Below are 11,102 nucleotides of genomic sequence, written 5' to 3' on the forward strand. Positions count from 1 at the left end.
GTACCCTGCGAATGTACAGTTAGATTTCCATTAAAGCCATTTTGAACGATTGACTTTGGTCGTTAGATGTGTTCCATCCCATGTAAATGGCGTCACGCCGAAGAAATTCCCAAGATATAAAACATACCGATAAACTAGGAAATATATATTTGAAAAGGGCTCAATTGTAGTGTACCGAAATGATTTCATGTATGAAATAATTTTAGCAAGCTTGCCCATTTCAGAGTATTCTACGAAATTTTTACTGTAATCTGCGGAGTTTGAACAACTCTCATTCTCCGACTGGTAACAGGTTTGTAATAATATCCCAAAACTATAAATATTCATAAGGGCGATGAAATTTATTTAGGTTAGCGATGGCGTACACAGTTACTACCTTAATTCAGGTCATGTTTAATTTGAGGAATATTTATTAATTTTTATTCGTTATGTCTGCAAACATGCATTCATATTATGAAAAACCTAAAATATGTACATATTTTTTAATTTGAGTTATCTTCCAAATTCAACTTTGAACTCTTTCCTTCTTATTCCTTCTTTTTGCAAAGCACAAATTAATTAGGGTTTACAGCAGTTTCTCACTAATAAATAATATAAATTGTCTAATGTTTAATAAGTATGGAATTGAGGCATTTTGTCGGATGGATATATTAATTATGACCGAAGCTTTGGGAAGAAGTGGATATGTAAATTACGCAGTTCCAGGTAATACCTAGTAGAATGGTAGTATGCTAACCTAAGCAAATATCTAGTTAATTACTTTTACACAATTTTAAATAAGTTATTATGTAGTTCTAATACCAAAATTCTAAAACTATAAAAGCTTGTAATAATACTTGTAATAATAGGCCACAGGTCTTGAAAGTGACCAGGGCATTGGAAAAAGTTTTTCTGATAAATGTTGTGTCCGGTCAATTTGGTCTTAGAAAATTTTGTGTGGGGTCAATTTGGTCATAAACATAGCCAGTTTGGTCTCGTTAGACTGATTTTATTCATACATATACCTGTTTTACAAATGTACATATGTATGCATACTTAACATGTCTCGGACAAATTATTTAGTTACAATGGAGGTCTCTCTACGTATGCTCACAGATTTGGACCAAACTAACGTCAATCGATCACAAATATAATTAGTATAAAATTTGCAAATGGAACTATCTGCCAATGCGCAGGTTTGGCGGAGATATTTGCATAAAAAGAGGAGAAAACGCATCCCCAACGCTGCCAAATTTTACATTTTCCAAATTTGCTGCGCAATTTTCCCGCTTTGAAAGCAAATATCTCCGCTAAACCTGCGCATTGGCAGATAGTTCCATTTTCAAAGTTCATACTAATTATATTTGTGATCGATTGACGCTAGTTTGGTCCAAATCTGTGAGCATACGTTGGGAGACCTCCATTGTTAGTTACTATATAATTTATTTGTATATATAAATTTATTACAATTGACGATTAACAAAAAATAACCAATATTAAATTTACAGTGGACATTGTTTTCCCGATACTTAAGATAAGGATAAATATGTATTTACAGAAATTTCAAAATTTGTGTGAAGTTTATATTGTAAGGTACACTCTGGAAATATATATGTACCAACCCTGAGTAGATTATTAGTCTAGTGTTAAAATTAGGTCATTTTACTAATTTTAACACTAGACTAATAATCTACTCAGGGTCGGTACATATATATTTCCAGAGTGTACCTTACAATATAAACTTCACACAAATTTTGAAATTTAGTAATGCATGTGTATGCCTTATCTCATTATAACAATGGTACCATGTACTGGTGTTTGGTATTTGTTATGGATCCGGGGGATATTTTTAGTATGTAATATGCAATAAGATATTCATTATGCAAATGCACCATTTGTATACATATATCGGATTTAGAATTCAGATAAGAGCAGGAAGCTCTGCAATTACATTACCAACGAATTAATCTGTTTACATATATATAGAGCCTTAAGGTCAAACATTTGACCTCTTTAACATTTAAATAATATAAACGGCATCCAACCGCCATATTTCTGGGATTCATCTATGCAGAAATTTAGACCTACATAAGATCTGAAGCACTTTGAGTTGCGCACAATACTAGAAGACTTTAAAATTTTACTGGGAGACTTTATATAGCTACATAAATCTTATTATTTCTATTTAATAGATGCTCCCAGGTAATAATAAAGTGGGATTACATTTCCTTTTGAAATACGTATACTTACCCAGCCGGCACAATCCCGCTATATCGCCGCGATATCGACTACGGATTTCGCTCAGCGAATCCAGGCAAATCGCTGCGTATTAGTCGCGAAATTGGCGCTAGTTGGCCGGCGATTTATTGCTACATCGCAGCGATTCAGCAACGAAATTTTCTCCGATTTCGTAGGGATTTCGCTCATTGTAGCTTACTTTATTTAATGATACGTCGCCTTGAAAATCAATAAAAACTCAAATGATTCAAATTCAAAGTGAACAATTTATTTCAAATTGACACATACGGTGAAAATATAACAACAAATATCAAGCAATAGAATTATAACATGCTGCCTGTTCACCATCCACTGGGTTTTTTGTAGTAATAATAGGTCCATTGGCTGCTCTCCTGTTAATTTTATAATCCCATTAACCAAAACAAATATTTCATTGTTGTTTTACTTTCGAGTTCTTAGTCTGTCGGCAGCTTTCTTAAGAGTTTTGGGAATCGCCAAATCTAGAGCCTCCAATGTTGCGTTTGCCTTTATCTTAGTGTTGCGTTGAAGACCAACTGAACAAAATAAAATAATACGGAGTAAAAGTAATACCTGACCTATTTTTAAGAATAATATTGACTTTTCTTACGTAATAAAGAATCATTCAAATTCAAGCAAGGGTGGCTTTTTAATACCAGACGAAGCCGCGACAAAGCTTCGCTTGTAATGTTATATTTTAAACTCCAATTTTTAATTCGATTTATAATGTTCACATTGGTAGCACTTTCTATATCACCATAACTTTCTGAAATTTCACAAATCACTGTCGCTGGTAGTGTCGTTATATTTGGTGTATCCAATGAAACTTGCCCGGCCTGACACGTCCTTTCTAGGCGATGGACAACTTCATTCTCGCAAAAATTTGTTTCTTGATTTTGGAAATCACGAAGCTCTTCCGTTTCCAAAGAATTTGATAGGGGAGCACTACTTTTTCTCGTTTCGTATTGTAGTTTACGAGGCTTTTTCAAAAATGTTTGAACTGTCTTACACAAATGTCTACGCCTTGACCTTTAACTTAAAACATAATAAGGGCAAGAAGGCATGTCACCGCCCGTCAGCGGGCTAGTACTCACGGAGCATGCTTCTCTCTAACTGCAGTCAGACCATTATACAATAAATCTCTACGAACTCGCTGTTAATGGGCTTAGAAAATCGCTACGAAATCGCTGTCAATGAACCTAAAAATTTGTAGAGTATAAAGCGATTTTAAGCGATTTTAAACGTAGCGATTTCTCCGCTATTTCGCAGCTACTCGCGCACTGAAAATGTTATCCAGCTATATCTTTACGATTTCGCAGTTACTACTGCAGCGATTATTGAGCGATTTGGGCGCTAGAAAATGTAGCTCAATAATCGCTCTCATCGCAGAGATATCGATCAGCGATGTGCCGGTTGGGTATTTATTTGCTTTACTCAATTCAAAGTACTATGCGTTGTAAGTTAGATGAGAACTTTTAGTTCTTAATTTTTAAGCTTGCCCGGCAATAGTTCGAATGATCTGATTACTGAAATATTCTCAACATGAGATCATAATAAGTCACTAAAATCTCTAACTATCCTATACGGGGAATTTTAGTAACTTTCATATCACTTGATAACATATTTTCATGATTTGAGAATTTCTGCCGACTTCCGCTTTAAACGAGGCAGTGTTATGTGAGCAGGAATACCTGCTAATTACGCCCTCAAAGGTTCAGATAGTTCGTACGCAGGGATATTTTGAAAACTAACAATAAATTTGTCCTTCTCAGATGATTCATTAATAAAATTAGAAAATTATTTCCAGACACTTTTTAGTCAATTTAGACTTTTAATAGCAAACAAACAGCAACACAAAGACATGTGTCTACAGATATGTATTTGTGTTGTTGCCGTAATTATCGGATGTACTAACACATAACTCAGATTTTGCTTATTTTATATACACACATACACATCAAAGTTAAGGGGACAAACTTGTTCGGTTGTTCACGATCACATATATGTACAAATAGATATCAGGTAAGAAGAATTGGATAAGCATTATTGCTCGTTCCCTCCGTGCGAACATTTTGTGACCACTCTGATAACTGATCTGAGAAAAATATTGTTGTTAAGGTTTAGAAAAATGAGGGGCTTACTCCTTCCCTTGCACGATCACTACATATTTATACGGGTCAAGTGCTATCCAGTAATAAATCCCTTTCCAGCTGCAAGGATAAAATAATCCAGATACGGAAGGGCATGAAGAACTAAGTAAAAGGATCGAGGTCGGGACAACCCTCCCGTAGTGTGCCAGCGGTGCCGCATCGCAGTAAAATCTCGGGAAACTAAAAATTAAAGTAAGTTGTGCAGGAGACAATCATAAGGTTCATTCCGCAAAAAAATTGTATTTTAACTTCTCTAGTACCTAGTGTCTTCTGCAGTATCCAATATGCAATCCGTACCCTTCTTAGAAAAAATACTTCAAAATTGATTGGGAGTTTGATGACATGGAATCCATGCAACAATTTTAAACTGATTGCGTCATCCTTAGTCTAATGATAGTCAAAGCCTGGCAGTACTGGAAGATTATGATTAAAGAAATAATGAAAATGACTGACATTAGAAGTAGGTATTTCACAAAATGTGGAACTATAAATGTGGCGCTAGGACAAATAGAGACGCGAAAGTCGAAAGGAATAAAATTTTTGAATTGATGAAGAAAAGAAATAGGATTTACAACCTTAAGGACAAGACGGAAATTACACCAAGGGAACTGTACGATGACACCTCTAATCCATAGCTTTTGAGAATTGAAGATCGAAGTTTTAAGTCGTTCCATCGATCCACATCTACATAATTCTTCGTGCTCAAGTTTTCCAGGAGTATTTAGTTTTTTCCAGCTTTGTTAAAGATTTACTTAATGTAATTATCAAATGTTCTAAACATATTTTAAAACGGTTTTCATTCTGTTGTTTTGAAAAGAAGATGAGGAGGATTTCATACAAGTAAATCATCACCACGGATTAATCTAACTTAGACTCACAGACTCACTATGTAAGTATATAAACGACATGGAAGCGAATGTCATGTTTAATGCTACTAGCAATGCACTCAGATTAACCAATTATCATATGGTTAATCAGAAACTATAAAACAGGAACCCCCCCAGTACCCTCCTCACCAAAGACCTTTATGGTTACAACAGGATTAGATAGAATGGTGTACTATCGAGCAGACTACGAAACCCTAATCTAACTAATTTCCACGGATGTATGTGGGACATGATCATAGTGCGCCATAAATAATATTAAAACTTTAAAATTAGTTGTCATTAGACCTTAGTAGCTATTAACATAATGAATTATGAATATTGTTATGGGATAAGTTATCTTCTTGTAGTACCATTTTTCCTCATAGTTGAATTAAATGTTTCAAGAATTAAATATAATTTATGGGCCAAAGGCCCCTAAATTAAAAAATTTCGAATTATGGAATTCATTAAAGGCGTGGGTGGCGATTCAGTGAAAAGTTCAAATTACGACGTTTTAGTGTCAGCCAAAGATACGAATATTCTTATGCGAAAATATTCCTTTGCGAGGCGTTAATAACCAGAGTTATTCAATTTATATTACAAGTCTCGTTATGATACAGCTAATCCAACTTGTTTCTGGGATGGAACCCACTGCGGCGTACATATGTACATTTTGTCAAGTCACAAAAATTGTGTACATAATTAATGCAAACGCCTAATTTATGCATCAACTGAATCTCATTGCCAATCAGATTCCACAGGACGGTTTTGATCAATGTAGGTCAATTTCTTGACCCTTTTCCTACATTACCCATTATTTAATCTAAGAATTCTGGTATTGTTCTAAATTGTAACGGGTCAAGATGTATTTTACATTTTTATTTATCTAACACTTGGGGTGTGGAATTATTGATAGCCGGGATAGCACAATAAATTGTCTGCAAAATGAAGGGCCGAATTGATCGTTTTTTCTACCATCTGGGGAAAAAGTACTGGATAAAGTCATTGATTATATAGATATTTTCCTCGTGAATACTAATTCCTGGAACTATCTGACATTTGTAATGCTGATTGTATTCTGATTTTTTATATTTATAATGTCTAGATAAATATAACCTGGCTTTTAGATCAGAAGATATTTAACCAAGATCAGACCAATCGAGAGGGGATATAGAAATGACCGGAATTCAATTGAACCAACCTTGAATGGGATGCAATGCAGCACAATGAAACGCAAATTTATACTATTGGTAGGTGTATAACTAAACATACGTTACACACCGCATGGTTGAATAAATTAATGTAATTTTAAATAAATTCTCATATATTAAATAAAACAAGATGTTGCCATATTGTGAATATTGACGCCATATTTTCCTAAATTCAATGCACGAGTTAATCATACGTTAGAGGTGTTAAATAAATGAATTTAGAATTTGTATGTAGCTACGCCCACAATTTGGCATGTTGAAGCACCGCACCCATGATCTAATTAGTTAGCGAACTATGTAATTAATAAAGCATAAGCAGAAGTGTACAATAAAGCACCCTAGAAATAGATTCGTTGCCTTATGGAAATGTTCATTATTTAACGCCATTTGCATCAACAGCAATTCACTCATCAAAGTTATTCAAGTAATAAATACATACCCTAATCCTAAGGAGGACAACCCTTCACCGACAGAATCACAGATCTCGATGCCCTTTGGATATGTTGTAGTCCTAGGTGAGTCTAGCAAAAGTGAAGAAGGATTTCATTCCATGGCCCCATTTGCGCCCGCCACACCCACTCAAAGGTGCAAAAATATCAACAAATCTTTTGCAGCACTGGAGTCACTTCTTCATCCCAGTGTCGACAAACTAGCCGAGCGTTCTTCAAGCTTCGCACGGAGAGATGGGACAGAACTTTGGAGAAAATCTGGAAATTAAGGGGAAAATTAGTTTTGCCGATGAGTTGGCTTTACTTAAATGCACCAAATATAACTAGTCAGAAACTTGAAAAATTCACTCCTAGATAATTTTGAATGCGATGGTATAATAAATAGCAACGAAATCAAAAAATAAAAGTTGAAATTTCTTATGTCAGCTTGTCTACAGTTAATTTCTGGTTCATCAACAGTCTGGTTTCCATAAAATGTGTGTACTTTGTTTAAACTTAAACCATTGCATCCCCAAATTTATCCGCGAGTCCAAAATTGTTCAAAAGTTCAATTTTTCAAAGGTTGGTGATTGCATAAGACACCATTTTTTAATAAAATTAGAGGTGTAATGTATTAAACAATTTCACATTTTGCTTACCAGTTGATTTCGATCCAACATGAAATTTAATTCTTTCGCATTGTCCGAGGCACAAGTTTTCCTACAGTATTCTAAAAGGTTACGGTACTCGCGTTTCTAAAATTACCACAAAATTAAAAATTATTCAAATTAGTTGATATGGTGTAATTTTGAAATTTATTTTTACCTCAAACGAAAAGATGGCAAGTCCACCAGAAATATCGTTGCGGCGCTTGATCATGGTGAATGTGTCGCCAAAATTTAGCGGCTTTTTTACTTCGTCATCCAGCTTTACGCCGTTTTTAAAAATTTCGTCTCCCTAAATTATTTTATTATTAGCAAAATATTTAATTATGAAGTAAGTTTAATACCTCCAACCTTTAACGCTTTGACCCAATACTCATGATCCTCGCATAAGATTTCCAGGCCAAAATTCCAGTTCCACGTGCCCAACTGGGTGCACGTGGTCCTGAAAAAGATGAAATCCCCCTGCGTCTCCCACGACGTGTACGTATGGCCAATGGTGTACTGTAATTAAATATTGAAATTTGCATTTAATTAATGACACCTGTATGAAATTACAGTTAATTAATTCGTATCTAATAATGTAACCTTTTTATGGTCAACGTAGGGCAAGACAACCGACCAATAATAAGCTTCCGTGTTAAATTTAGCTTTAAAAACACCATCCGGGGTTCGGATGAACCTGGCTGCCATTATTTCGATGACTCTGCAAGCGGAAATTATTAAATATGAATTATTATTATTATTAGTCGTTAATTTTAAAACAAGATTGATAAAATATTCAATTTTGTAAACCAAAACGTAAAAAGCAAGATTTTTTAAATAATAGAAAAATAGATAATTTAAATACTAGTAATACATAATGTATTACCTGTATTTAAATTATGCCGTGATAGTCAATTAAAATATTAATTATTTTTAACAAGTGTGAAAAGTGAGTATCATTTTGTACAAAACTATAAAAACTAACCCAATTAAAGTTTACCAGAATGGCCGATCTTGATGCACTTTGGATATGTTGTAGTCCTAGGTGAGTCTAGCAAAAGTGAAGAAGGATTTCATTCCATGGCCCCATTTGCGCCCGCCACACCCACTCAAAGGTGCAAAAATACCCTGTTTTGGTTCATTAAAAAAATCACCAAAAATCCAATTTTGGTCGGATTTTCACAATTTAAGCATTTTTGTGACCTTAGATAGTTGCTTTATCATATCCAATAGCAAACTCAACTTTTTTGAAATTTTGATTTTTTCGAAATCCACGAAATTTTCGAAAATATTCAAAAAATTCAAAAAATTGAAATTCATGTCGGATACGATAAAACAACTATCTGGGATCAAAAAGGTGCAAAAATTATCAAATTATCATTAAAAATGGATTTTTGGTGAATTTTTTAATGCGACCAGTTTGGCATAGGATTCCTCTTTGAGGGGTGGGTGTGGCGGGCGCAAATGGGGCCATTGAATGAAATCCTTTTTCACTTTTGCTCAACTCACCTAGTGCAACAACATATCCAAAGGGCATCGAAATCGGTGATTCTGTCGGTGAAGGGTTGTCGTCCTAAGTACCAAAGTACTTAGGGTATGGGTATGGGTACTTGGCACAAGACCGCAAGTACAAGATTGGAATGTAATACTAATCTTACATTAAATACACACATACATTAAATACATTAAATCATAAATACATTAAATACATACTATGTATTTAATGTATGTATTTAAGTTCATATGTGGAGCGTGTTGTGCGTGAAAATGCTTCTTTCTGTGTACAAATCTTTTAATACCCTCGTCCATATCATACCCTAATTATCTGTATTTGTTATGCAAACTTTGGGCATATTACATGTATATATTGTAATAAATATACCTAAGCTAATTTATGCTGAATATGTAAATGAAATTAGTCTTTAAAATTAAATCGTAGTCGGCCGTAACTAGAAACCTGGTCCACTTCGGAGAACTGCGACATGCATCGGATTGCATCACGTTGACGATATCCAGAGGATTTTTCCTGCATGATGTCACCAATGCTACCTTCTTCTGTTCGTGGTATATTGTCGGGGATCTGGAAAACGAGATAGGATAATTAGAGCTTTTAAGTAATATATTAGCTGTTATTCTGTTTAAATAAACATTCTAAAGAGGTTATCTACTAGATTTCAAAGCATTAAGGGACCGGTTAATAATTATGCATGTAACCAACTTGAATTTCAGGGAGAATTGTAATATCAAATTATTACCAAAGCATGAAAAAGAATTGTTATTACCTTACCACTAATGAATGTATTGCAAAGGAAGAGTTGTATATAATCGGATGAATGTGTTAAAATATGTAAGTATGTATTCCGTACAGAGAGATCCAAACGGGAGATATCATTGCTATAAATTAAAATAAGTAATTAATAACAATACAGTTCTCACACACCCAACCTACAACAACAACAACAACCTAAATTGGTACATACATATCATACTTAATATGCCGTAGCCGCGGAAGCTGGGGGGACCTCTGGGAAAATTACCATTGTAAGATAGGGAAGGGAGGGGTTAATACAACATGGGCAGGTGATGGGGACATCAAATAACAGTGGGGCAATGTCCCCAGTCCCCGCGCTTCCGCGGCCACTAATAATATACCCGTTACACATATGTAACTTACCCGATTCCACTGCAGCGGGCGGCTCCGTTAATGTGACCTATCAACGTAACAAATTACACACAATTACGTAACGATGATGCCCCCCTGTATTTGGAAATTAATAGAAATTCTAAATTCTGCATTCTGCATGTTAAAAATCTTGTATTTCTTTTTTCATTCGAAATGCATCAAGTGTGTGCATTACAAATACATATGTGTATAAATAATTTATAAATTTTACTTACGTTAAAAAGTTTGGAAAACAAAATTTGACTGCACTATTGGATAACACTTTTACCGGCGCATTTCCCTTTTATAATTCAACAAACCAATGCACTCAGGACGAAGAAATAGTACAATTGGCGACAGGATAATTTCTCACAGATGACTAGATTTGAGCTTTTTAGGTATTTTTTATTTGATGTACTTATCTTTAGATAATGTATTTTTGGTTTGAAAAGTTTGTAAGGTGTTTTTTAACGGAAGGCTCAAAAAGTAATGAAGAGATTGATCACTGTAAATGCGTCCTCTCTCCACGGTGCCACTCCCAAATATGTACAAAACTCCCTCAATCTTGATTTATGTAGATGGATTTAAGCGTGGGAATGAAATTTGCTGACAAGGAATATTCGTACATACATCCTGTCATGTCGAGTACAATTAAGAATTACTCTGTAAGTAGAAAATCAGGCTTGTGCAGTTCCAATCTGTATGCGCCCTTTATCCTAAAATTGCATTATTTTTCATGGAAGCTACGAATCTCAACTTTTCCAAAAGATGTATGGAAATTGTGCGTATGTATAGGTAATTATAGTCATCAAAGGATTTTGTGTGGCCCATTTGGTTGAGAAATGAAAGCTAGACAATTTTACATAGTTCGGGTGACATTAGATCATTCTGCTTACTCGGACA

At 34.6% G+C, this 11,102-nt stretch overlaps 1 protein-coding gene across 3 annotated transcripts; it reads right to left on the minus strand.

Annotated features, from left to right (window-relative positions):
* Positions 1-1,996: 1,996 nt before the first annotated feature.
* On the minus strand, positions 1,997-10,964 carry LOC118434050. Of its 3 annotated transcripts, XR_004833746.1 has the most exons (10): positions 10,436-10,964; positions 10,212-10,248; positions 9,825-9,931; positions 9,488-9,617; positions 8,141-8,258; positions 7,907-8,056; positions 7,716-7,847; positions 7,550-7,645; positions 4,646-7,169; positions 1,997-4,565 (listed from the first exon to the last, which is right to left on the minus strand). XR_004833746.1 is itself a non-coding variant. In XM_035846768.1 (9 exons), exons 5-9 carry the CDS (start codon positions 8,243-8,245, stop codon positions 7,059-7,061), a joined length of 594 nt encoding a protein of 197 aa, XP_035702661.1. In that variant the 5' UTR covers positions 8,246-8,258; positions 9,488-9,617; positions 9,825-9,931; positions 10,212-10,248; positions 10,436-10,956; the 3' UTR covers positions 1,997-7,058. The 3 variants fall into 3 exon arrangements, 2 of the variants coding, with proteins under 2 accessions (XP_035702661.1, XP_035702662.1); XM_035846768.1 differs by having other exon boundaries at positions 1,997-7,169; positions 10,436-10,956; XM_035846769.1 differs by having other exon boundaries at positions 1,997-7,169; positions 9,820-9,931; positions 10,436-10,956.
* Positions 10,965-11,102: the final 138 nt, after the last annotated feature.

The sequence above is a fragment of the Folsomia candida genome, unplaced genomic scaffold (genome assembly GCF_002217175.1).
Source record: "Folsomia candida strain VU population unplaced genomic scaffold, ASM221717v1 Fcan01_Sc001, whole genome shotgun sequence".
Lineage (NCBI taxonomy): Eukaryota > Metazoa > Arthropoda > Collembola > Entomobryomorpha > Isotomidae > Folsomia > Folsomia candida.

Coding starts and splice junctions, on each gene's coding strand:
- LOC118434050 (XM_035846768.1), bottom strand. CDS start 8,245: ATGGCAGCCAGGTTCATCCGAACCCCGGATGGTGTTTTTAAAGCTAAA. Junction 8,057..8,140: donor CCTACGTTGACCATAAAAAG/GTTACATTATTA, acceptor ATTTAATTACAG/TACACCATTGGCCATACGTA. Junction 7,848..7,906: donor ATTGGGTCAAAGCGTTAAAG/GTTGGAGGTATT, acceptor AAAATAATTTAG/GGAGACGAAATTTTTAAAAA.